This window comes from Electrophorus electricus, chromosome 8 (genome assembly GCF_041902795.1).
Source record: "Electrophorus electricus isolate QZ-2024a chromosome 8, ASM4190279v1, whole genome shotgun sequence".
Taxonomy (NCBI): domain Eukaryota; kingdom Metazoa; phylum Chordata; class Actinopteri; order Gymnotiformes; family Gymnotidae; genus Electrophorus; species Electrophorus electricus.
The window spans coordinates 27,740,512-27,767,926 of record NC_137504.1 but is presented as its reverse complement, the minus strand read 5'-3'; the positions used below and the strand labels follow the sequence as shown (position 1 = coordinate 27,767,926).

Below are 27,415 nucleotides of genomic sequence, written 5' to 3'. Positions count from 1 at the left end.
CCACTATTACTCCTACATGTACTATCATCACTATTACTCCTACGTGTACTATCATCACTATTACTCCTACATGTACTATCATCACTATTACTCCTACGTGTACTATCACCACTATTACTCCTACGTGTACTATCACCACTATTACTCTTACCTGCTGTGGCTCCGTTAAATTGCTGTGCAGCCTGCCACACTCCTCTATCCCTCTTCATCTGTTAAGGTCAAGAGGAAAATAAGGCTGTCTGGTCAAAGTAATGCAAAGTTTAAAATATTTCTTTTGCAAATCTCATTAGCTCAGCTAATTGAACAGACAATACCATAGACTAGATCAAAAGATGAGAACACTAACTATTCACTTTTAAACTAACACATCCAGCCTATTCTATATATGTACTATATAATGACATTGTGATTTGATATTCAGAAATTTTGATGTAACTGTATTATATAAATACATGTATTTATTTTATTTATATGATGGGGTACAAAGGTTGGAATCCTCTACCCCAAAGCGAAGGCTTTAATTATTTATCACTCAAGGGAACAATTTATCCTTAAACTTCTTCACTAAACTCACTTGTGTTACAGCTGGAAAAACATTTTTCAGTTGAAGCCCATTTTCAGTGCATAAATAACCACTCTAAGGAAGCAACAATTAACACTGTTTTAAGGCATATGTGAGTTTAGACTGTGTTAGGCGCACAGAATGATAGAAGCATCTCAAACTGTGTTTCCATTAACTGATACTGATACACTGATTGAAACATCTCAAACTGTTAATTTTGATACGTTTCTCCATCCCAAAGTGATTGATTTCATCAATTTAATTAATTGATTTATTGGGATATTCTTCAAAGTATTGACTGAGTAAAATTGTATGTAAAATTCTAAATTTAATGTGAAAAATACTGAAATTAGAATCATTTTAGTTGTCAGTACTTGTCAGGTACAGGAATTTGCTTTGGCATACTAGAAACACAGTATTTGGCACACTTTGTCATACTCAACACAGTATCTGACTGAAAGAATATAAGTTCATTGGCTGACAAACCATGGCATAAATACAGAAAAGCACAAGGAAAGAACATAGCAATTCAAATCACAGAATATAAAAAAAAAAAAAAACATGAATACTGAAATTAAATGTAATATGTGTCAATAAAAACAATATAGTACATGCACAATGATGCAGGGGGAAAATGTAACATCATAAACCACACTACATACATAAGCAACTGTCAGCAACTCAGATAAACCATGAAACTAGTGCATAGTTAAAAAGGTTTAACAAAACACAGGGAAATAACAGAATGTTCAGAAACACAAGGATAAAAACAAGTAGGGCAAATGTTAGGAAATAAGGTAAGTAGGCTAGCATGAACTTTAGCGAACAATGTTCAGATTGTGAAGAATTGATTAAATGCTGTGCTTATTGTTCTTAGTGTAGGGGAAACAAGTGGCAGGTGTTTAGAATTCAGAGGTGGCAGAACGTTTAAGTTATGCTGGGGTAGAAAATTCATAATAGATGCCCCCCTGCTTCCCCAGCACCATTCCAGGGGAGGACAGGTGAAAGGAAAGGGTGCTCTGGACAGCACTGGTGGAAGTTGGCCTTGACTTGGGGCCCAGTACATCCCCAGCAGGCAGTCAACATTTATCCTCTGGCCCACAATCCTCCCAGTCAATTATGTACTGGAGTCAACTACTTGTCCTGTGGGAGCCCAGGATCACCCTTTATAGCATATGTGTGAGCGCCATCTTCCATGAAACCCAAAGGTGGAGTGTCCAAGTGGTTGACTTCCTTCAGGGGACCTGGTACCAAAGTTCTGAGAAGAAAGATTTGGAAAGAGGGCAAGACCCTCAGATTAGCAAGGATATAAATTGGCACTGGAGCTTCCTGGCTGGAATGTTGAAGGAGCAGCCAGATTCTGTCCCCAGGTCAGCACTCAAGGGGCCTCCCTATGGGCTTTGAGGTCACCCATGGAAGAATTAAAGGAATCGTGCAAAGAACCTTTGCCATGCATTTATAATTGCTGCTCCTGCAGTGCAGGTATCCGTGGACGTGTCATTTTACACTTCCTAAACGTAATACCAAATGGACTTTCCTCTTTAACAGGAGAAAGGCAGTCCTGCGTGATTAAGGAAGTATTTTGAATTGTCATGAGGATCGTTTTGGTTATATGTAGAACTTCCCTGTTGGAATTTTCAAGTACTTATTTGTATGAGATGCCTGTGTGTGTACATGTGTTGATGCTGTCATAAAAAAGTAAACAAAACAATTTGATGGAATCATTTTGTATTTGTGTATTTCATGCATCTAAGTCCTAGTTGCACCAAACAGCTATTCCAGTGAAACACTGGAAAGGAATAAGTAAAACATTGAACTGAACAGACACACCCTATTTCATTTAGCCTTCTTGTTTTATCTATGCATCATCAAGAGCCATGTTGGTAGTCTTGCTTCTGATGAGGTACTGCTCACTGTTAAAGTGAGTAAATTAATCAGCAGGGTGCTTTAGAGCAGCACTATTGCATTCTGCTTGATGCTTTCATTGGTGCCCAGGTGACTCTGACCATTATTCACACAACTTACAATTGAATATGTAATTATTTATTTAAACCCATGTTTACGGAGTTTACAAGGTGAAATTCATATTGGGCATTTTAAAGCAGGACAGTATAAGTATATTATTTGATTTATTAATTAAAAAAATCTAAATCCCAAGCAGAAGGCAAAATGTAAGTTTTCTATTACTTATGACAAATTATCACAGATTTTCAAAGTGGTGTTTTCTTCCTTTCTTCCAGAAGTGAAAATGCCTAAGGAGCAGGAAATGGAAAGCTCAAACGTAAGTGTATAGAAAGGCGCGAGATCAGGTTTTGACTCATGTCCGCAGTGAAAAAACTCATGAAACAGATAATGGAACACTTTATTTAAAAGAAGACTCATTTTTAAATCTTGGACCACACCAGTTTTTTGGTTGAGGACATTTCTAAATGTGAAATTAGTTACATTATTATCATTAGTTCCTGATAAAGTGATTAATGCAAATTCTGTTTTTGATCATTCAGTGTTCTCAAAGCCAGTATTTTTAGATTATATGACATAGGAATTTTTGACCCTGCTTCATGGTATGTTTCTGTTCTGCAGTGTAGCAAATGTGCAGATGTTGATGTGAAGGAACCCAGCAGGTTATTCAGTACAGGAAAACTACAACTTGTTACAATTGAACACATGAGTGCTACAGCTGGTTGCACTTGGGCACAGAAACACTACATTTATAGCATTTGGCCAACACTTATCCAGAGCATGTTTATCAGAGAGACAGTATGTCTGCTTCCTGGGAATTAATCTAATTGTTCCTTGCACTTTGCTCTACCAGGTGAGCTACAGTACACTACACTACAGCACACATTATCACAGTAGCACTACAGGTGGTTATGCTCTGTGTCAAGTTCAGTTGTTCTCTCAGTGGGTTTGCACAGATAATTAATCCTCCATTAATCAGAGTGTTTCCTTTTTGGATTTAACAAACTCCATGAAAACAGGGAATTTATTCATTTTAATGTGTGATCATAGTTATAGTCCTGTTGACCCTGCATTCTCCTTACACGTATGAGTTGCGGCCATAGTGGTTGGGTTGTTCCTGGGACATGACTGAGGTTGTGTAGGCTGTTCCTCTGGTGGGAGTCTGGTAAGGATATGGTCTACAGGGAGAAGAGAGAAAAATTGAAGCAAGTTGTTTAGTACCAGTACAAGTTAATATTGCAACTACTGGAGCAGGATACTGAGAGTTCAGCCACAGCTTGGTGGCCTACTGCAGAACCCGCTGCCATGATGCTCCTATCTAGGGCTCAACAGTAGCTCTAGTGCAACAACTGACACTGAGGATAAGATCTGATGAAATGGTGAAACTGGTGTTGATGTGTATGTGATGAACTCACCGTTTTTCCTGTTTGTTTCCAGTTCCACAGGCACACAGCAAGCAGCATCCTCCTATCAAGGCCAGTGTGGCTGAACACCAGCCGATATACAGCCCCTCTCCTATCTCAAACCTGAAAACTCACACAAACATTATGGACACAAAAAGGTTTTGTTTTTTTATTCCAAATTATTTAGGCTTCTGATACTAGATACATTTGAAGAGTTTTGCCTACTGTTTAACATTTGAGAAAGTTTGGATTTTATAATCTCTGTTGTAAATAAACTTAAATATAGTTTACTAACACACTCACTTAGTTCCAGGATAGAGGGGGTCAAAAAAATCCTGAGTGATGTTAAAAGCATACCAAGACACAGCAGTCATGGTGCATAGACCTGCAAAATAACAATACATTTTATTAAATATAAACCTCCATTGCGTAATCATAATGTAATCTTACATTTACCTTTGTAACTTAAACCCCAAACGTCACGTTCATTGAATCAAATGCAAGTTATATTCCCAACAGCCGTCAGAGGGCGTTCTTACCCTGCAAAATAAAGAAGACGCCTCCAAGTGCAGCTATCCGTCCCTTCAGGACGTAGTTCTCTCCTCCTACTTTGGAGCACTGCATGCCCACCAGTGTCGCGATGAGCCCGAAGGTTCCCAGCACAATAGACGCGATCATGAGCGCACGCGACGCCTGGACGTAACCTAGTTCGAAAAAGGGAAGGACAGTTTAACTCAGTTCTTCCTGTAGCCTGTGGATGCACATCGATTATATGTAGTCTACATTATTACAGCGTATCATGCTGGAAATGACTGGGAAATAATTGTAATATTTAAAAAAAAAATCTAATTTGGTTTTTAAAGAGCTATGTAAGAACACAGAGCTAAAGGGAGAACATTTCCTTGACGATTACGTCTATTCTGTTGTGTTGTGTGGATGGGTAGATGTGACTGGTTAGTTGGTTTAGCCAAAGTCAAAATGAACGAGTTTTATTCGCGCGTGAAGTGTTCGCAGACCAGATCTAACTGCAGTGTTTCTCACCAGTAGTTAATCACAAAAAGGCCTTGTGTTTAGAGTTAGGGTTCAAAATTAGGGAAGCGTCATTATATTATATTTTTAAATCATATTTAAAGACAACATGACATTCACTAAAAGGACTGATTTTGCTAATTTGACTGTCATGAAGAATGTATCAAATCTGTCAGAATAGCCTACATGAGCATAATGTTTCACGTAATATATATCCTTTGTAAATCATGTTTATCATATAATATATAAAACATTTGTAAACAATGTTTAAATTACATTGCACTAGCGGGAAATACGTGTATTGGTATTAATTACGTATTATATACAACTCTATTACATGATTACGCAGAATCACAGTAGACAATAATGATCGGGTGTTTTATAACTGTTTTAACATAAAAAGGGTTCAGTTGCAGTGGTTGATGATAAAATGTGCAGCCGACGGTGAGTCTGACGTCGTTCTTAGAATTAATCCGTAAATTAATCAATTTATTGTTTGAATCACAATTTCTTTATGGGTTACAAAAATAATCATTTTTATGACTATAACCACCTTATTTAGTAAGACTAAGAAACACAAACTCGCCGGATTTGGCCGTCAAACTATTATTAAAATGGGTGTTTGGTAAACTACAACGTAAACTAAAAGCTAACCAAAATTTCTGATTGCTAAGGCTACATACCGGATAAGCCTAACATTGACGTAAATTCATGGCAGTTGTGGACCCCAGTGGAGTCGATTAAGCAGTACTTCCACAAATTCTCATACACAGCCAATGTAGTAATAAGGTTTCCATCCATTGACGATACCTTCCAGAATCGATGGGGAATGGCGATACCAGACATCACCCATCCAATAAAACCCAGGAAAAAAGCCTTTACCTCAACAGCTGGGTTCATAATTGAAAACTTTTAATTATTAAACGTTTATCATTAAATCGCAAACGTTTGTCTCAACTATATTAACAATAATTAACCAAAGCTAGTCGTTTCTCGTCTCTCTTTAGGTCCAGCTATCTCATTTTTTTTGCCGCGAGAGGCAGAGCAACCTATTTCCGTTAATGGCCTGGCCGCAGGTTTCTGATGTTTGGAAATGTTTCTGAGAACAATGATCATCCCTCATCCCTATTCACAACTGCACTCCTCCCTTCTCCTTTCAGTTCATGGGGCCGTTATGGAAATATAGCCAATGTTTATAGGACGTCCCCAAGGACCGTGTTTCAGAACGTGAAAAGCTGATTTTCACCGGCAATGCATAGCTAAAGTCGGCGTTTTAAAAGTCTCCGGTTCTCTGAAATGTAGCTTAACTTGGTGCCCCTTTTAGATATGATGGTATACTTTTCTTCGACGATATGATTCATAAATAATTGACTATAGTGGTGCGTGAACATACACATAATCTGAAAAAAAGGATATGACAACTAAAATTATTAACTTTATTTGTTCTGTGATTATTAATATGCTTCATAACGGAAACATAACCGTGTCCTTATTTAGGTTAATTCGAAACGATGTATAACAAATTTTTTTTTTCTAAAAGGTTCCTGTTATTTCCCTCCGGTGAAACAGAAGTTATAATACTTTTTCAAATAATTACATTTTAAATGACATTATATTTATTAAACGTATTCTTCATTATTTTTAATTGATTTAAATGTAAACAGATAAAACTAATTAACTAGTAATAATAGTTGTCATCAAATTTTATTTTGCCGTTATTATTATTGTCGTTGTTGATGATGACTATGATGATGATAATGATGTTAACCTCTGTCGTATTTGACCTACCTGGTAAAGCGAGCAAAGACTGAAAATACCAGCAGTCCAATGTGCCTGCAGAGTCATCTGCGCAGGACATCCAAAGATTCTCGAAGATATTAGAAGTGGTTATCACATTGCCATAATCAGTGGACTCTTTCCAGGACTGGGTATGCAACGAAATAAATGCGACCACACAGCCCAAAAAACCCACAAAAAGTCCAACAATTTGTAGTGAACCTTTCATTATTTGCCTTTTCCACTCTTCACACGACAGAAAACTCAGTAGTGCGCAGTTTAGTCCTGTTTATGTGTCGGGCTTTGTTCTCGAGAGCAGATTACATATTTTAAAGAGACCATGGATGCAATTTCCAGCTGTCCATGACTGATGAATCAATCACAAGAATCCCGCCCAAAACAGAATAAAATTAAGGTTCTCTTTTCTAACCGAAAGGTTCATATAAGTCTTTGGTTCGAAGGTTTAGCGAAATATGTCGACTACTGTTGCGCAATACAAAACATTTTTTTTTCCAAGTTTCGCACCACTGCTACGTCTAAGTGAAAAACCTTTTTAAAAGGTCCAAACAAAACTGCGAGCAAAACCTCTATGGTTTGTCGGGCGTAAAAATGTGTCTTTCCACATTACCTTGGATAAGATTGGCTTATTTGGCAGCCTACCTGTACAATATTACCGCCTTTACTCCTATATGCGTTACTACTGAAGCTCCTAATCGTACCTGTACTATCACCAACGTTACTCCTACCTGTACTATGGCCAACATTACTCCTACCTGTACTATCACCACTATTACTCCTACCTGTACTATCACAACGATTACTCCTACCTGTATGATCACCACTATTTCTCCTACCTGTACTATCACCACTATTACTCCTACCTGTACTATCACCACCGTTACTCCTACCTGTACTATCACCACCGTTACTCCTATCTGTACTATCACCACTATTACTCCTACCTGTACTATCACCACCGTTACTCCTATCTGTACTATCACCACTATTACTCCTACCTGTACTATTACCACTATTGCTCCTACCTGTACTATCACCACTATTACTCCTACGTGTACTATCACCACTATTACTCCTACGTGTACTATCACCACTATTACTCCTACGTGTACTATCACCACTATTACTCTTACCTGCTGTGGCTCCGTTAAATTGCTGTGCAGCCTGCCACACTCCTCTATCCCTCTTCATCTGTTAAGGTCAAGAAGAAAATAAGGCTGTCTGGTCAAAGTAATGCAAAGTTTAAAATATTTTTTTTGCAAATCTCATTAGCTCAGCTAATTGAACAGACAATACCATAGACTAGATCAAAAGATGAGAACACTAACTATTCACTTTTAAACTAACACATCCAGCCTATTCTATATATGTACTATATAATGACATTGTGATTTGATATTCAGAAATTTTGATGTAACTGAATTATATAAATACATGTATTTATTTTATTTATATGATTGGGTACAAAAGTTGGAATACTCTACCCCAAAGCGAAGGCTTTGATTATTTATCACTCAAGGGAACAATTTAGCCTTAAACTCCTTCACTAAACTCACTTGTGTTACAGCTGGAAAAACATTTTTCAGTTGAAGCCCATTTTCAGTGCATAAATAACCACTCTAAGGAAGCAACAATTAACACTGTTTTAAGGCATATGTGAGTTTAGACTGTGTTAGGCACACAGAATGATAGAAGCATCTCAAACTGTTTCCATTAACTGATACTGATACACTGACTGAAACATCTCAGACTGTTAATTTTGATATGTTTCTCCATCCCAAAGTGATTGATTTCATCAATGTAATTAATTGATTTATTGGGATATTCTTCAAAGTATTGACTGAGTAAAATTGTATGTAAAATTCTAAATTCAGTATCTGACTGAAAGAATATAAGTTCATTGGCTGACAAACCATGGCATGAATACAGAAAAGCACAAGGAAAGAACATAGCAATTCAAATCACAGAATATAAATTAAAAAAAACATGAATACTGAAATTAAATGTAATATGTGTCAATAAAAACAATATAGTACATGCACAAGGATGCAGGGGGAAAATGTAACATCATAAACCACACTACATACATAAGCAACTGTCAGCAACTCAGATAAACCATGAAACTAGTGCATAGTTAAAAAGGTTTAACAAAACACAGGGAAATAACAGAATGTTCAGAAACATAAGGATAAATACAAGTAGGGCAAATGTTAGGAAATAAGGTAAGTAGGCTAGCATGAACTTTAACAAACAATGTTCAGATTGTGAAGAATTGATGAAACGCTGTGCTTATTGTTCTTAGTGTAGTGGCAGGTGTTTAGAATTCAGAGGTGGCAGAACGTTTAAGTTATGCTGGGGTAGTGAAATTCATAATAGATGCCCCCCTGCTTTCCCAGCAACATTCCATGGTATATAGTATAAAAGTGGGGCTGGAGCTTCCTGGCTGGAATGTTGAAGGAGAAGCCAGACTCTGTCCCTAGGTCAGTACTCAAGGGGCATGCCTATGACCATCTTGTGTTTTGGGCCATTAGAAGACTTTCTCCAAGTGTAAATGTTCAGAGGTTATGCCATACTGCAGTGGAACTGTTCCTCAATGCCCTCGGCAGTCCCCTCTCTAAGAGATGGCAGAAAGAATGTTGATATCTGAGTTAGCACTGGAAAGTTTAGAATATGTATGCACCATGGAGTTCTGGGTGTACTCAGCCCAGGAGAGAAATCATATTCACCCACCCAGCCAGTCACTTCAGCAGCACTGCAGGTACTTACAAGTACCTGGAGAATTGAAAGTGGGTGAAGAACAGTATCCACCATGCCTGGCAAGTAGGGTTTGGTGTGGTCTGAGTATTCCAGATTATGGTGGTCAGTGTAGATAAACTGGTAGATGGTGCTAACCAGACAGTGCCTCCACTCCTCAAGACCCAGATTTATGTCAAGGATTTCCTAATTTCCCATGTCATAGTTGCACTCAGCAGTAGAGAATTTCTTTGAGAAGAACATATCCGAATGTTTCTTGGGTTCTCCCTGCTGGTGGGACAGCACTACTCTCACTCCTACCATGTAGGCATCCAACTCTAATAGGGGTTAGGCTGGGAGAGGATGGGAGTGACTTTCTCAAGTCCAATGTGGTGTAGACATGTGCACCATGCAGCTGCTCCATTCTGGATCCCCCAGTGATGGAGACTACTTCACTGTTACCTCATTTACTCCACAGTTATAATTGTTCATGAAAAAGAAGCCCATAGATGTGGGTGAAGTGGATGAATGGATGAATCCCAGCAAGAGGTACTCCTACATGGTTATGGTTCCCTTTATGGACAGGCGGTAGATCTGAGAGTGAAACACCAGGCAAGACATCGATAGCAATCCTAAAGCCAGTGCAGGGGGGAGTTCGGTGGGTCCAAAACACCTCTGTGTAGGTTGCTGGCACTGCCTCCACCATCTGTTGGACTGGACATTCAATGGTGGTAGCTGCACACTGGAGCTGGAGTCAGTGGTCCCAGCACTCTGTCGACCAGGACTTTGGAAGTCCTGGAGAGCCATGGTTTGTGTGACTCCAGACAGGGAAGCCCTAATATGCCAAGATAGTGTGAAGAGTTCATCATGAAGAAGGTTGTAGTTTTATAATGGTTAAGGTCTTCCTTAGAAGGGAGTGTTGTGTGCTGTTCTGGACCCTCCCTGAACCTAGAGAATGTCTGTTCACAAGTCAAAGTCTGAAGAAGCATCTTATATGATTGTAATGGGATGTTGAAGGCTCTGACCAGTTGGTAGTCTCAAAGATTGCCCATTTATCCTGAGGTCAATTAGATGTGTTACACTGACAAAATCTGCATCCCAAAAAAGTATCAATGACACACAAAATAGATGAGTGAGGACCCAGATGAGCTAATCTCAGGCTAATTCGCTCTTCACTGGGCCCCTGTCAGAAGGCAGTAATGAGCATCCACTCATTGCACTAGCTGGCAGCTCCATGTATGCAGAATGTGATGGCATCCTCCAACATCAGCAAATTGCTCTGTCTGAGACAGAGTAGCTGCTCACCAGAGTGTGTTCACTCAGGTGGGTAACAGAAAATTGTCTGGAACATGGCCCAGAATTGTCAGAAGACTATATTTTGGGTCCTTGCTGTGGCCATTCTGAAAAAGCCTAAGTGCTGACCTTAGTGAAGAGAAGAAAGATGAGGAAGACTACCTTGTACTGGCCGGTAGGGAAGTGCAACAGGTCATGCATTAGAGTGAGAACTGGAGCAAAAACCTGCTACACTGTGTGGTGTGTCTGTCTTATCTGGTTTAGAGAGTTTGGGGTCTTGAGGGACAGTGGGGCTTAACTGGATTGCCTCCTCTGATGAAGTGTCTGTGGGAGCATGGAATGCCATGAGCTGCTAGGTCAGTCCACAGGAGAAGTGAAATGTTGCTGCTGTTGTTAATTAATGAGGATCTGCTTGCCCCGCTTACACAGCACTGTATATGTGTGTGTTCAGGTGCATCTTGTAGCTCACTACAGCACCTGGCCTGGAACTCCACCTACTCTGTGTTTCCCTATGATAACAACTTTCCTCCTGCAATTTCATCCCTGTAAATCTGATAACTATAAAAGAGACCATGAAGACACTATTTGGGCAGCCTCGAGCTCACTTTTGTTGACTGGTTTCACTTACTGTGCTGCCAATTGTTTCGTGCTCTGATCTTTATTGCTAGTTATTGAGTTTGGTTTGCTCATTTTGATACCTTTACCTGTGTGTATAGCTTTGTATTGTTCCATGTTGAACACACATCTGTTTTGTATGTTTGCTGTACATATCACACCAGGTGTAGTTGGTGACTGTTTGTATTTAGTTTTGTTAGTTGACATATTTGTGGCTAGATAGGAAGATTTAGGCAAGTAAATGTGTCTTTGTTTCACTCCCCTTTTGATTTTGGTCATCTTAGTGAATTGCTCTTTGTCCATTTTGTGTGGTGTTTTTTTTTTTATTTGGACCAGGAAGGTACTGTATGGTAAAATGTAATAAAGTTAACTAAACACAGGCAAATAACAGAGCATTCAGAAAGACAAGGAAACACCATGAGGGGCAAATGCTTGGAGAATACGAAGTGAAGCAGACTTGCATGACCTTTGTCTAAAAGACTTGTTGAAGAGAAAAAACCCTCAATTTATGTAGTGGTCTAAGTTCAGGGGAAATGAGCAGTAGATGTTTAAAATTCAGGGGAGGTAGAGTGATGATGACATGTTGGGGAAGCAAGACCTTTGACAATAACATTAGAGCTAAATATGCAGCAATAAACAATAGACATTTTACAGTATATACATTCCCATGTACAAAATTCAAGTTAATATTCTGAAATGTAAGGTCATGTGGAAACATGTCACTAATATAGGCTTTGTGAGGCACTTTAGCAGTGTTATTCAGTGTTAATTAGCAGTGTCATTTGATGTTTTTTATTAATAATATTTGATGATTTTGTTTTCAGGGGCAATGCTGGCAAGCACAGTTATGGCACGGGGAAGGAAACTGTAGGCATCTAAAAATGGTTATGGGCTGTATATTGCAGAGATTTTTTAATTGATTGAATAGTAAGATTTAATATATATTACTGACTAAGATGTGTGATCAAATATCATTAAGGAATGTTTTGTTTATACTTTATTCAAAAGGTTATTCAATATAATGAATTATAATATTGCTTATGGCATAACACTGGTATAGTATAGACTACATATGATTCTTTACATATGATTTGTTCCCCTGAGGAATTCCCTTGATAGAACTGGTCAAAAGAAGAAGATTTATTTCTATTTATGAAATACTTTTATAGTATTTATTTAAAAATGATATATTGGTTAATTTATAATGTTGGGGAATGATAGAGACAGAAGTGCCATAAGAAGGAGGCCTGAGATTTATTTATGTATTCTGGCCTTTGTTGCTCTTCTTTATTTTAATAGATGAAGAACGTGTGAAGTCTGGGGATCATATGAAGCTGAGGAGGAGGAGCTGATATTGAGCAGAGCAATGTGAGATGGGTGTGGAGTAAACTGAACAACTTCACTCCCATGATTGGGACAATCACTGTCTTTACCAAAGCACACAGTTAGGCTGTATCTGATGACACTCTCAGTTACATTATAAAAGAGGCTCAATACTTCCTGTCCTGTTCCTGAACCTCCTCATCTTTGTCAAAAAGGTTAGGTGCTGTTGGTAGTGAAGTCTTTTGGTAAGGCCAACTAGCATATGTGTGGACGAGATTAGAGTTCGATGATATAATAGATGTGTAGCTGTGTGTAAGAATAGTATTTGCTAACCTACACAAGATCTCAGCTGTGTGTCTGTAGTGGGATCATTGCAGGCTTCTTCTACCTCTCACAAGAAGCAAAGGGTCTCCACATTTGAACTATAGGTAATTCGGTTTAACTAGTTAACAATTTAAACTACATACAAGATGCTAACCAACTACATATGACTGATCGATTCAAAATGGCTGAAAATATTCCATAGATCAGGGATGCCCAAGTCAGGTTCTGGAGGTCTACCACCCTGCAGAGTTTAGTTCCAACCCTAATCTAACACACATGGCTCTAATATTAAGATGCATTCAGGTTGAAACTAAACTCTATAGGGTTGTAAATCTCCATGACTGGACTTAGGACCTACCATGGATGTTTCAGATCTTTAAATTATTTTTCAGGAACCTCAATTTCCCCCAGAAGTGTTTCCATGGAAAAATGAATGCTTGCTTCACAGTGCTGATGGGCATGCTACTGCCATGCATATTGCAATGCTATTCTTGATCTAAACTACTTTCTGTAGTGGCTGGAGGAGCTCTGAGTCATTTTAAGAATTTACTGGTTTAAGTTTCTGGTGAACCTCAAGAGTCTTTTCTTTAGAATGAGTCATGGGTTGCGGTCATGTCTGGCTTTACCAAACATCTTGAATGGATTTTTCTGCCACAGCAGAGAGATACAGGTGTCCTGAAGGAACTGTAGTTCCAAAAACTAGTACTTTTAACTGGACTGCAAATCAGAGTAAAGCACAAAATGGCCTGGGTTGAGAAATACCTAAAAGCATTCTACACGATCTGAAGAAAGATCTATCCATCTGATATCCTCGTATTTTGTCACGTGAACATAGAAACTGAATATTAAGACAATGATGCAGTGAATTCTGGTAATATGATGTGTAAAGTTTAAATAAGCCTATTTCTCCTGGATCATTTAAAAATACTGTGTCTGTACAACCTTATTAAAGGGTCACATACTCTGCATAGTGTCTCTGCGCCTGAATAGCTAGCACATTGCCTGAATCCATTTCTTAGGATAAAGGAACAAGTGTTGCTAGTCTTTTCCCATTCAATGGCTTTGTCAGCATTTTTGCCTGCGCACATGGACACTCTCACAACATAAGCTGTAGAGTGTGCGTCAGTGTAAATCTTGTTCCCATTACCCTAAAGCTGTAGGCAGAAAGCTATTTTATTCTAAGAACTGGATAGATTTACCACCAATTCAAAGTTACAATAGGGGGAAAAAAATCCTAACAGACTAAGTACTAATCTGGGGTCATGTAAACACACCAATGATATATAAGGCCTCTCTTTATGAAAGGTTTTTTTTCTTTAAATTGTTCATTCTGGGAAACAAACCCGTGGGAAGAGCTCCCTTTTCCTGTTAAATGCACATAGACAAACAGATGCTGTTAATCTGGTTAGTTAATCTGGGTAGATCTATGTTACTGATGTCATCTACATAGAACTACTGAGGGGAAACTGCTGCTGGATCACCCGTGGCAAAAATCTGGGTCATGGCTCTGTGGCTAAAAGTCAGAGCAGCAAATAAATTCCAGGACCAAATAAATTCTAAAACACTGTACAAAGCAAACACACATACACAGAGGAGGCTCATGAAATAAACCACGAAAACTATCAATAAAAACCAATGGGGAAAGCTCACACCACCATTTTCACCACCTTTCCTTTTAGAGGGAACACCAGAATGATTCTTGTGATCAGCACTTGAGATCATAACAGACAGGGCAGTAGTCACAACAATTACTATTATATTTTAGTTTTTTTAGAGACAAATTATTGAAGAAATGTGCTGACAGAGCCTTTTGCTGGCACTTCACTCTGTGATGGTTTTGACAAAGGCCCTTCACATGACTCCATTTTGAGCTGCCAAATGAGATAAAGAAAATTTGTGTTTTCAATTGACTTGCATGATCATTCTTTAAACCCCCAGAAAAAAACTTTCTGAAAACAGCTGAACTCTAAGGATTACTTGTCAAGAATACCACTTTATTTTTTCTATACAGTGGTGCTTGAAAGTTTGTGATTCATTTACAAACCTTACTCTTGGAGGGATCTGTGTTGGTCAAGCACTCCTGGCAAGGAGTGCCATCAGACTTCCACAAACATGTGTTGTGAAGATCAGACTTTGAAAACAACTGATTCTAATTTCACCTTCAACTAATCCTAGAGGTTCACATACTTTTTTTCAACTCTCAGAAATGTAATATTGGATAATTTTTCTTAATAAATAAATGACCAAGTATAATATTTTTGTGTCATTTGTTTAATTAGGTTCTCTAGATATACTTTTTGGACTACCTTTAGATGAAAATCTGATATTTATGCTGAAACCTAGAACATTTTAAAGGTTTCACAAACAGGCTTCACTACAATAAATCTGCTAAATCATGTTATCTGAGCCTGGCTAGACAACATTGTGACCGAAACAGAGCACTCCACCCTGTTTTCGGTCACAGACTATATTCATATTTGTGAGAACAGGATTTTGTTCAAACCACAAGAGACTTGTGGGTTTGTTTGTTTTTTTCAGTCAAAACCAGACCATGAATGAATTCAACATAATGGAAGCAATGAGAATATGAAAAATTATTGACTGTCTTAATATTATTATTATTTTTGTTGTTGTTGTTGGTGTAGTTGAAGTAGTAACAGTAGTATTAGAAGTTGTTGTACTTGTAATCTTAACAATACTACTAATAATCAACAACAACAATAATTGCTGGGGCCCTAGCACTTCACCAGTATGGGTAGATCAGATTTACTTGTTGAACTCCTTTGGGACCGCTAGATTTCCACTGAAGTAGTTTTGGAGTGGACCTGGTTTGCAGGATCTTTAGAAATGTCTCCAATTCTGTATTGTGGTAAGCAGAGAAAGAGACTAGAGACAAAGGGTTGGATTTATGATCTCATGTGTTGGCATAGTAAAACCTCAACCGAGGCTACAACACAGGGATGCCTTTCAGGCTCCACCTGCATATAAGATGATTGGCAAATCTTTATGTCCCATATCTTAAAATGATAAGTCTATACATTTATACTGCCAATGTGTGATGGCAGAGTCTACTTAAAACATTTTCAAAATAAAATTCTGCAGATGTTTCACTGGCACTTGCTCACAGGTCTGCAGACACATGCCTGTCACCTTCAGGGGGGTCAGGTGTTTAGGCTGTGGCTTAACTGTGCTTTATCTGTAGTGTAGAATAAGCCAGTAATGCCTCTGTTACTTGGTATCTGTAAACAGGATAATTTTGCCCATCCTGAATAGGTAAGCACCTGCCATGTGCAATCCCTCTTGTTGCCATATGGTATCAGTACAGTACAGGTTTGTGTTCTCTTTTTAATACCACCGAGATTCTATCATTGGCTGAATGGAAATATGTTTGAATTTAGCCTTTGTTCTATACTGCTTTGATTGGAGAGGCAGTACAGTATACTGAGTTGACATGTCTTTAGTTATATTTTTAAAGCCAGAACTATATTTAGGGTTTGATTTGAGGAGGGATGCCAATCCCCCAGTTAAAAGGAACTGTATATACGATCATCCCCTTTGTAAAACGTTTCATCTCCCTTTCCACCCGCCTTGGATTAATGTGATGTCATGTAACATGTCTGTTATCGATATTTCCACTCATAACCATATGTGCAATTTACACACTAAGTGTGCCCTGGGCACACCGGGGCTTTCTCTTTTCATTGTAAGTCAGTGGAGAGTTTGGTGCAGCATGCATCTGCCTTGGACAAGGGCTAGATCTGGATTTTCTCAAAAAGAAAACAATAACAAGAATTAACCAGTGAAACATGTTAATGAAATTTGCATGTGGAGTTAACCACATGACGACTCGGAAAGGGCGTGCAATTGACCTTGATGGTAAATGACTACAGCAGCGCTGATGTCACTATCTTAAATCTAAATCAAAATATGAGGTAAAGAAATAAAGTTGTTAAAAGACGGTAAAGTGCACGTGTCTTCAAATGCACAAAAGCGTGCTATGTGGCTAAATGTGCGCTTTGGAAAAGCTTTCAAAAGTGTCTGTGATGGCAAGGAATTGTTCACGCCATGTGCTGCGTCGTCTTGCGCTTGGGAGAGAGCCGTTACCTGAAAATGGGGTCGGACAACGTACTCTAGCTAGCAGATGTGGCGGTGGCAAGTTTTTTTTTTAATATGAAAATGATGCATTGTAAGTTTTCTTATCGATACAAGTTTAATAAATGTAATTTCGCAAAATAAAATATATACGAAAAGATTTATTAATTATAGTAACAGGCCGAGCTAACGGATAATAGCTGCCATTAGCTAATGGCTAATTGCTAATAAAACAAGATTAGGATAAGCAACAAAAATATTACAAGTAAATTTTGTTAGAAATGTGAAAGAAATGCAAAGCAATAAATCACCAAATTACGCTGACGTTACCGTGTGCATGTAAGTTTAACCTCATACAGCTGTTTAAACTGCCTTAATAGCTCGTTCTCCAGTTTGTAGTAGAACCTGTCTTAGCGGAACTGTACAATGCAGTCTGCCAGCTTTATTTCGCTGAAGGTATGGTGTCATTTTCATGACAAAACTAGAGGGCGCACAAATGCAGTGCAAAAAAAATATAAACGTGCACGTTTTCAAATTTCACGCGAAAAAAACACAGGGCTAAAAGTATAAACGTGTACGTTTTTACATTTCGCTTGTGTAAACGCAAATGTGAAACTCGCAAGCACAGAAAAAAATCAGTGCGCATTTATCATGTCACGCTCAAACTTTTTTTAAATTCTCAAATGTTTTTTTTCTTCTCAGACCAGATCGTTGCAACAACAACATTTCCTTTGGCTACTTCTTATATTTCTTATATTTTTCGCTCCGTGGTTTTGCGCTGTCTATTTTGGGCATTAAAATAGCTTCAGTTCAAAGCCAATGAGAAATAAGCAAAAAACAATAATTTATTTAATAATAATAATAATAATAATAATAATAATAATAATTTCACAGCAAAATCTCAGTTTTGTGATTGGCTCAGAGAAAATGGTACAAGTTAAAGAAAAATAGCCGTTTCTTGCTTTGTGGAACAAGGACGGGTGTCAATATCCTTCTCAGTCTCCCGTGCAATGCCCTGCTTTTAAGTATTTGTGATGTAACGGTGAGCGGTAAGGAGGCGGACGCATGTCCGGAGAAGAGCGAGATTTATTCAGGGCAAATCCAGAATCAGAGTCGGTATAACGGTCCAGGGTCAAATTACCAATGCGGAGAGTACGGGGATACATGATTAACAAACAAACACACGAAGACAAATGAGAATCAGGCTATAACAAAAGATGCTAGGAAAACTCAGGGCTAAGAAACACAATGAATCAAAGACACATGCACGCAAGGAGTCAATAAACAACCACAATGAACAGCAAAAAAAACTAAGGGAACAAGGCAGGGATTAAATACAATCAACTCAATGAGGGACAGGTGTTGAAAATCAAACGAGGGGCTGAGAAAACGAAACTATGGAACGGAACTAAAAAACAACAACAACAACAAGACAGGGAAAACGTGGAACATGGAAGGTGGGGGGGGGGGGGGGACTGATCATGACAGTACCCCACCCCAAAGCGCGCAACACCAGGGCACACAAAAACAGGAATCACCAAAATCAAAAACAGGACTAGGACGAGACACAGGAGCAGAAACAGGAGCCAAACAAGGGGTATGACGAGGAATACAAAAACACAAAACAGACCAGGCCCGGGACAAAGGCACAGGAACAAAAACAGACACGGCCACGGACGGGCACAGGGACAGAAACAAAGGGAGACCCAGGAACCGGAATGGGCACAGGTACAGAAAACACAACAGGAGCAAAAAAAAAGCCAGGCAACAGAAAAGGCAACAACAGGGCAGTAGGAGCAGGCAACAACAGAGACACAGGCCGAGGTGGGACAGGCAGGGAACATGAAGCCTGTGAATAAGGACGTAGGTCTGTGGGCACAGAGGAGACTGGAAAAATGGCAGTGGCAGCCATTTGGGGCATGGGAGAGCTTCAAGGAGCGCCCACCAGGACACGCCTGGCACAAGGCACAAGGACTATAGTGTGCAGGATGTGGTTGCTCAGGAGAGATGGAAAAATCACAAATAGGAATAAAGGTGGTTATGGATCTGTGTAATGTCATTTATATTTACCAATGTATGACCTTTTTTTTTTGGTCCATGACTGAATTTTTAATTTCGGTTAGAATTTGTGTATGAGAGACAAAGGAAGAGGGCACTTCCTATGAGACAACCATAACAACGCTTCCGATAAAGACTTCCATGAGGAGACATTTAAACATTTTATTTGACATTTTGCACATTTGAACCTACAGCATCCAAATTTAACTAAGCAATTGCAAGAACAGTGCATCGTAAATGTACATTTCTCATGTGGTCTAATTTCATTATGCATATATATATATATATATATATATATATATATATATATATATATATATATATATATATATATAACTGTAATAATGTAACTACTTCCCAGATGTAATACTAATGTCCACAGTATAAATGACTCTCACCCTCTTTATTGTCTTCAGTTTCTTGTAATATTAAGTAACATTTCATTCTTTTAACAAGTTTTTACTAGAACATTATGCTTTAGTGTATGTTTAAATAATAATGCTGAAGTGATTAAACCTTTGATTGAACTATATTATTACATTATCATGTTACTTAAATGTTGCTATAGACATGTTTAGACCAAATGTTAAATTTAACTTAAAAATATGAAAACTAAAAATAAAAAAATAATAATAAAATACATTTTGAGACAATTTAATTAAGATGTAATGAATATTTAAGTATATATACCTAAATGCTGGAATTTGAGATCAGAATTTAAATATTTGTAGATTTGAAAAATTCCCTTAAAGTTATGATCCTAATAAACTAATTGTTCAAATAGTAATCTTATTAACTCAATGTTCTTATATTTGCAAACAGCAAAATCTTATCCTTCAAAAAAAGTGTGTTGCTGTTCTGCAATATAACAAATGTGCAGTTGTTGATGTGAAGGAAGTCCTTCATGGGCCCCATTGGATCACTAATGACAGGAACACTACAGCTGGTTACATTTGGACACAGGTGTACTAGAGCTGGTTTTATTAATGCACAGGCATAATGCAGCTGGTTATATTAATGCACAGGTGTAGTGCAGCTGGTTGCATTTAGGTACTGGATCACTATATTTACAGCCAACACTCTTATTGAGAGCCACTTACTTACATATTTATCAATGGCTCAATATGAGTGCTTCCTGGGAATCAATCCATGATCTTGGTGTTCCTAGCATCTTGCTCTATGTACCTACAGCCTGCTCTACCATGTAGCTAGATTCTACTACAGCTGGTTTCACAGGAGCACTACAGGTGCTTATGCTTTTAGTGACCAGTTCAGCTGTCCACTCAGCTGCTGGTTTACACCAGATCTTCATCTTCATCATTATTACCTTGAGAGTGTTGGTTTGACTGACAACTCTATAACATAACAAGGGTTTATTGCATTGTATTGTTTATAATAATGAACTTGCTGATTCACACGTACGCATTGCGTCCGTATTGACTACAGGAAGTTTGGGACACAGAAGATTGTATGTGTGCTGTGTCTTTGGTGGGGGCGTGGTAAGTGCAGGGACTAGAGGAGAGACACAGGATGTAAACAGAGAGATTAGAGTAATAATCACAGTTCTGTGTAAGATTAAAAGATACAAAAAGTTCTTAAGTTTGTGTTTAAGAGAGAAAATGCCCCCAACTTGACATAATAACATCAGGGCTCCATATTAGCTACTTATAAAATTAATTTTGCTGCAATAATTTACATAGAAGAAAAATGGGGGCTTGCATCTTAATTGAGGGATTCCTCCACCCCCACAATTATCCTATTGTTTAAATGTTAAATATAAATAATACACAGTTTCACAACTGAAAAAAAAAAGAAAATTAGCAATGCAATCACCGTGTTTTCTGCATATTAGTCATTCCACAGGCACACAGCAAGCAGCATCCTCCTAGCAAGGCCAGTGTGGCTGAACACCAGCCGATATACAGCCCCTCTCCTATCTCAAACCTGAAAACACAATTACTTATAAAAAGAATCCAGAGCACACTTATTTAGGCCCTGTTTCATTGAAGTTTTCAACATACATAAACATCCTTTAAGTGTTTTCCTTTACGTGTTATGTGTGGCCACTTGCAGGGCATAGTAGAGGATACAGTGAGGAGTGGAGAGGATAGAGGATACAGTGGAGAATGGGGAATAGAGAAGGGAGAGGGTATAGTGGGGAGTGTATAAGCTGTTGTAGATGGTTACATGAAACACAATTTGAATCTAACAAATAATGAAATAATGAAATAAGGCGTTAAAATGACAGAAAATCTTTGGAAAAACCTTCAAAGACCTTAAACTATTTCATGTTACAATAGTGCACAATAGGATAAAGTAACTTGTGTAGACTAGGACTAATTTTACAGATTCTCATGTTGAGATTCAGAGTTGATTTGAGTAGTCACTTCAGAAAGGAAAACAGCCAGACACACTCACTTAGTTCCAGGGTAAAGGGGGTCAAAAAACTCCCGAGTGATATTGGAGGCATACCATGACACAGCAATCATGGTACATAGACCTGCAAATTGAAACTCTATATTATGCAATTTTGTAAATCTGATCATGAAAATGATTTATTTAGTTGTTTGTTTAGTTATTTAAGTAGACCTTTATGATTTGAGAAACTCGGCTTTAGAACAACTTTTCTCCAATTTTATTGAATCCCTCTCCACTGCCAAATTTCACTGAATACGCTGGTCATGCAGTCTACATTTAGCATCCACTTTATTGAGAACACCTGTACAAATATTTATATTTGCCCTCTCTGCCCATCGTGTGTCAACTGCACAATGTACTAAATTATGCCGACATGGTCAATAGCTTCAGTTATTGTTTCATATTGTGCCAGTTACTCAGTCATTGTGGTCAAGTGCATCGGTTAATGTGCTTCATGGTTGTTGATGCCATATGGACTGGTTTGAATATTCAGAAACTGTTGATTTCCTGGCATTTTCACACACAGCAGTCTCTAGAACTTACACAAAATATTGCAAAAAATAAAAACTACCAGGTAGGCAGAAATTCTACAGGCACAAAGGCCTCTTTATGAAAAAGGTCAGAGGAGAATGGTTAGACTGGTTTGAGCTAACAGGAAGGCTACAGTAACTCATTTAACTATTCTTTACAACCATGGTGAGCAGAAAAGCACCTCAGAAAAGCATCTCTCAAAAACAGGAATCTGAGGCTACACTGGGCACAGGTGCACTGAAACTGAAAGGATTAACATTTTATAAACATTGCCTGGTCTGATTAATCTTGTTGTGGGATAGGAAATGACTGTACACAGCATTAATCTATGGCCCCAAACTGCCTTGTGTCAGCCAATCACAGTGGTGTTAGTGGTGTAATTGTGTGGGGAATGATTTCTTGGTCCAGTTGTTTGAATGCCACTGCCAATCTGAGCATTATCGCTGACAATGTGTATTTATTTTATGGTCAAAATTTACCACTTCAACTATCATAAGGCAACATTTCACAAACTGCTAGTCTTTTCAAAATGTTTCCAACACAATGGGTTCAGTGTACTTCAGCGACATCGTCATTGTCCTCCCACTGCCACCAGACCAGAATTGAAGCTTTGCAGCAGAGTTGTGTAGCACAACATCTTGTGGAGTCCATGCCTCAAAGACCTAAAGCTGTTCTAATAGCAGGGCTCCACCCTGTGTTAGAATGGCGTTTCTTATAAAGCAGGTGGTTAGTGTAGACGTCATGCCATCTACGGAGAAAGAAAAACAATTTTCCCTTTGCTCAACAGAGGGCGTTCTTACCCTGCAAAATAAAGAAGACGCCTCCAAGTGCAGCTATCCGTCCCTTCAGGACGTAGTTCTCCCCTCCTACTTTGGAGCACTGCATGCCCACCAGTGTCGCGATGAGCCCGAAGGTTCCCAGCACAATAGACGCGATCATGAGCGCACGCGACGCCTGGACATAACCTAGTTCGAAAAAGAGAAGGACAGTTTAACTCAGTTCTGCACGACATGCCTGGATATAACCTGGAATTATTTCAGCAAAACTGTTAGACAATAGAAAGCATTCCGATTAGGCACTGGTACTATAAAACATGGCAACACATTATTTGTGTGGGGGAAAGAAAAGAGGCATCCATTGAATGCAGCATCCAAAATCACATTTATTAAAGCCAGTCTGCATCAAAAATGATTAAAACCAGTTTGCACCAAAACCGCAATTATATAGGAGTGTTCATCAATTCAGGTAGGGTCAATTGTTATAGAGAATTGAGGATTTATATTGTTAGAGAATTGTTTGGCCATTCTTTATGCCTAGTTCTATGGTTCCCATGGACTGATGTTTCGAGGGGGGACTCTTTGAAGAGAACACGGAGAGAAAGAAAAAAAATCTCAGGAAGTGTGTTAGTAACTCTTGCACAGTGTTTTAAAGCCGTCTGGTGGGGAAATAAAAGGTATTCCACCTCACTCACTATTGTATCCTCTCCTCTGATGAAGGGACTGAAGCCACCTACAGCAAATTATAGGATAAAAACGGGTTACAGACGGGTGGAAGGGGTATTTTTCATCCAGTTAATGAATCATTATAAGTTGCCATGGATCATGTGATCTCTGTGCCCAAGATAATATAACAAGGTTCGCTCACTACAAAGATGAACTCCCTCCTTGTTTTCATGGCGATGTTGATGAAAGAATTATGTTTTTCTCTGGAAGTCTAGGCTGGAACTTGCTGTAACAGCCTGCACAAGCTCACAAACTCAAAATTTGCCCACCAAGCTTCTCACTAGGCTAAGTGGTGATGCTTTAACTTATTGGCTGTTGTTATTGCCGTTGATACAAGAGCATTATCAGCAATGTGTTGCAAGGATCAGTGATGTTTTTTCAGAAAACATTTTTTACTTCATTTTCAAACCTTTGTGAATGCAAGGCCCTTGTGAATGCCTAAAGAACTGCTGGATGTTTATGCAGCTGGAATAATTTGAAGATTTCCTAATTATGGTGAGCCTGCCATTGCCATGGAACAATTTTGGTATTTTGTTGCTGGTCTGAATCCAGTTCTTCAATCTAAGTGTCATGAACATGGTGCTACCACGGTGGATGAAGCACTTTGCATAATATGCAAGAGGAGTCTCTGAGATTAGCTGTCCCCTCTTGTGCTTAGTGAGACATGATGGCCCACTAACTACTTTGTCTAGTGCTTTGCCTCTTGCATATATGTGTGCAGGTCTTGACACTGATGGTAAGGCTTTTATGAACACAGGCTCTGAGATTTCAGTAATTAGTAAAGCTTTGAAATTGGCCATACCTTCTCTTTAGAAAAAAAAAAAACATTCAAAAGTCCTTCTTCCGATAAAGTCAGTGACAAGTGATTTCTTAGACACTTTAGGCATGATGCCAGTCACCATTAGAAGAGAAGAGAAGAGGAGTTCTTCACGCACGATGTTCAGGTTGTAAGAAATGCTACTCAGTCAGTAATCCATGGATGGGACTTGCTGCAGAAACATCAGGCAGTCATTGTCAAATCTTAGGATTTGGTTAGCTACAGGTGATCCAGAAGCATGTACATTAACACTGGTGTTTTAGAACCTGAACTTTGCCAGGTCTCTTAGTGGCATGTACAATAACCCCTATTAAGAGTGGTGTCACTGATGATACAGTAGCTAGAATCCAAACCAAGATTCTGTTACAGCCAATTACCAAAGTCAACTTTGGCCATTCAGCACTTAGTGCAGAACAGCAGCAACAGTTTGAAAATTTACTTATAAAGTACTCTGATGTTTTCATTGATCATGAGCAAGATTTTGGCCATACTGAAAGGGTCAGGCATAGCATCAGAACAGGCAGTGCTCAGCCCATAAGGCAGCATGCTTACAGGACTTCTCCCCGCATAGTTGAAACAGTCAGGCAGCTACTTCAGGAAGACATTGTTGAAGAAATCTGTAGCCCCTGGTCATCACCTGTTGTTTTAGTTAAGCAAAAAGATGAGAGTTACAAATTTTGTACTGGTAATCTCATACATGACCCCCGTATGAGATTAACAATCACAAAAACAGGCTTTCCAAAAGGGTGGGTGGTACACAACAATCACCTAAAAGTCTACAAAGGAACTCTGTCAAGTGGGCCAATAGATAGTCCAGTACCTGCAGTCTCAGCTGATGCTAGAGTTGCTTTGGGGTCCTGTCTATTTACCCTCACCACATTATCAGGTGCTCACCATTTTTGCCCTCCTTCCCTACAAACATGTCTGTTAAGGCAACTGGTCAGCTGGCATGTGTGGATGTTTGAGGCCCCACTCAGTCTCATCTTGCCTCTGTATCCCAGGCAGAGCTCCAGTTTGGTACCTCCTAATGGCCAGCTCTCAGCTCAGGGTCTCCTTCCCCAGCTATTCCTGCTCCCCTTTCCACAACACACGGTGTCTTTGACTTTGTTGCGTAAAACATGGAAGAAACACTGACTTTGCTTTTTGCTTGTAGCTCTCCACAGACTTCATTGACATGATATATTTCTTTTTGTTTTTGTTACATTCATTTACATTTGGAATGGGAAAGGATGTATGTTATTAGAGAATTGTTGGGCTGTTCCTGATTCCTGTTTTTTTTGGTTCCCGTGGACTGATGTTCCAAGGGGGGACTCATAGGAGAGAACATGGAGAGAGAAATAAAAAAATATACCCAGGAAGTGTGTTAGTAACATTCATGCCAAGAGTGTTTTAGAGCTATTCTGTGGGGAAAATAAAAGACAGTCAGCCTTATTCACTATTGTATCCTCTCATCCAAAGGGACTGGAGCTGCCTACAGCAAATTGCTAAAAACGTATGGTTACAGTTAGCCAGTCTGCGTCAAAACCACTAATATTAAGGTAAGTCTGATTTGAAATCACAATAATGCCAGTCTGCGCTATATCACTGTTATTAAAGACAGTCTGCGCCAAAACCAACATTATCAAAGCTAGTTCGTGTAAAACAAACACGTTTATTATAGCCAGTATGCATCAAAACATCTATCAAGTTTAGTCTGCGTTAAAGCGACTGTTAATAAAGTCAGTCTGCCTCAAAATAGCTATTAAAGTCAGCCCGAGGCAAAACACGATTATTAAAACCAGTCTGCATCATAAAAAGCGCAAAAACGCTTTTCGACCTGACTGAACTGTTGTGATTGCTGTAAAGTTAAAACACAACCAAGCTCTTTGAATTTATAGTCCACATTAAAGGTGAATATAAGCACTTTTATTTTCCCTTAAGAAAACGACCAGAGTTTAAAGATTTTGCGCAATAAAAATATAAAATTGTGAAGTCACTATTGAACGTTTGGCCACTCGGGGGGAAAAAAAAAAACCGTCATGTGATTATCAATGTTAGATGAAGAAAAGCATGAAGAACATGAAGAAAGACAATAGAATTGACAGCAAGAACAATAACAACATCAAGATTATTACTACTACTAGTAGTAGTAGTAGCATTAGTATTAACAACTTTCCGCAATTTCTCATGGAATCAATTAAGTTCTATCTATCTCTCTAACACCAATTTAAACTGATGGCAAAAAGGTAACGGTAAATTTGGTAAGATCATAGGTTAGGAACACTGTTTACGAAATGCTACACGGTTAAAGGTATCCTAGTCTAATCTTCGTTATAGCCCATGACCACATACCGGACAAGGCGAGTAAAGATGGAAATTCTCGGCAGTTGTGAACACCGGTGGAATCGGTTGCACAAGACATCCACAAATTCTCATAGATGGTTGATGTAGTGATAACGTTACCATTCACTGTTGAGACCTTCCAGTACCGATTCGGAACCGCAACCCCAACCATCACCCAGCTCAAAAAGCCGAGTAAAAAACCTATTGCCTCAAACACTGAATTCATATTGTTAAACGTATGTTTTCTAATAGCTAATAATTAATAATAATTAATATTTATCGTTTACAATTATAAATTATATTTCGCCAGCTCTTTGCAGTTAAATGCTGTCTCGCATATGTGTTGAATTTGCTTGTGTGTTCCAAATATGCGCGAAGTTTGAAGATTTCGGCCGTCTCTTGGAAAATCCGTGATTAATATCCTCCACTCAACTTCAAAACACCTCCCTCCATTATGCTTTCAGTTGTGTCATAACATAACAGTTATATATATAGTCTACATCTGAGACGCCACGTCGGTTACAATGTTCAATACCTAGGCAAAAAAAGATTTTGCATTTCATTGTTCATGTCACGTTATTTTTCGCTCCTAACGTTGTATGAGCACCTTAGGAATAGAGCCAGTGTTTGGGGAAAT

The 27,415-nt window shown here is 38.7% G+C and overlaps 2 protein-coding genes across 5 annotated transcripts; both read right to left on the bottom strand.

Moving 5' to 3' along the window:
* Positions 1–182: 182 nt before the first annotated feature.
* LOC113569075 (claudin-15-like) lies at positions 183–7,528 on the bottom strand. 4 transcript variants are annotated; one of them, XM_081720126.1, is made up of 6 exons: positions 6,745–7,528; positions 4,467–4,631; positions 4,231–4,312; positions 3,940–4,050; positions 3,607–3,702; positions 183–1,820 (listed from the first exon to the last, which is right to left on the bottom strand). In XM_081720126.1, the coding sequence occupies exons 1-6, from the start codon at positions 6,959–6,961 to the stop codon at positions 1,697–1,699; spliced, it is 795 nt and encodes a 264-aa protein (XP_081576252.1). In that variant the 5' UTR covers positions 6,962–7,528; the 3' UTR covers positions 183–1,696. The 4 variants fall into 4 exon arrangements, with proteins under 4 accessions (XP_081576252.1, XP_081576251.1, XP_026852993.3 ...); XM_081720125.1 differs by lacking the exon at positions 6,745–7,528 and adding an exon at positions 5,640–6,151; XM_026997192.3 differs by lacking the exons at positions 183–1,820; positions 6,745–7,528 and adding exons at positions 2,324–2,814; positions 5,640–6,148.
* Positions 7,529–18,748: 11,220 nt separating this feature from the next.
* Positions 18,749–27,004, bottom strand: LOC113583628 (claudin-15-like). The gene is made up of 5 exons (XM_027020058.3): positions 26,788–27,004; positions 22,938–23,102; positions 21,607–21,688; positions 21,022–21,132; positions 18,749–20,700 (listed from the first exon to the last, which is right to left on the bottom strand). Exons 1-5 carry the CDS (start codon positions 27,002–27,004, stop codon positions 20,601–20,603), a joined length of 675 nt encoding a protein of 224 aa, XP_026875859.3. The 3' UTR covers positions 18,749–20,600.
* Positions 27,005–27,415: the final 411 nt, after the last annotated feature.

Excerpts from the sequence above, each read along its gene's own strand:
- LOC113569075 (XM_081720126.1), bottom strand. The coding sequence starts at position 6,961 with ATGAAAGGTTCACTACAAATTGTTGGACTTTTTGTGGGTTTTTTGGGC. Across the intron at positions 4,313-4,466 it reads CGTCTTCTTTATTTTGCAGG|GTCTATGCACCATGACTGCT; the intron begins GTAAGAACGCCC and ends GTTATTTTGCAG. Across the intron at positions 4,051-4,230 it reads CCCCTCTATCCTGGAACTAA|GTTTGAGATAGGAGAGGGGC; the intron begins GTGAGTGTGTTA and ends GTGAGTTTTCAG.
- LOC113583628 (XM_027020058.3), bottom strand. The coding sequence starts at position 27,004 with ATGAATTCAGTGTTTGAGGCAATAGGTTTTTTACTCGGCTTTTTGAGC. Across the intron at positions 21,689-22,937 it reads CGTCTTCTTTATTTTGCAGG|GTCTATGTACCATGATTGCT; the intron begins GTAAGAACGCCC and ends TTCAATTTGCAG. Across the intron at positions 21,133-21,606 it reads CCCCTTTACCCTGGAACTAA|GTTTGAGATAGGAGAGGGGC; the intron begins GTGAGTGTGTCT and ends TTGTGTTTTCAG.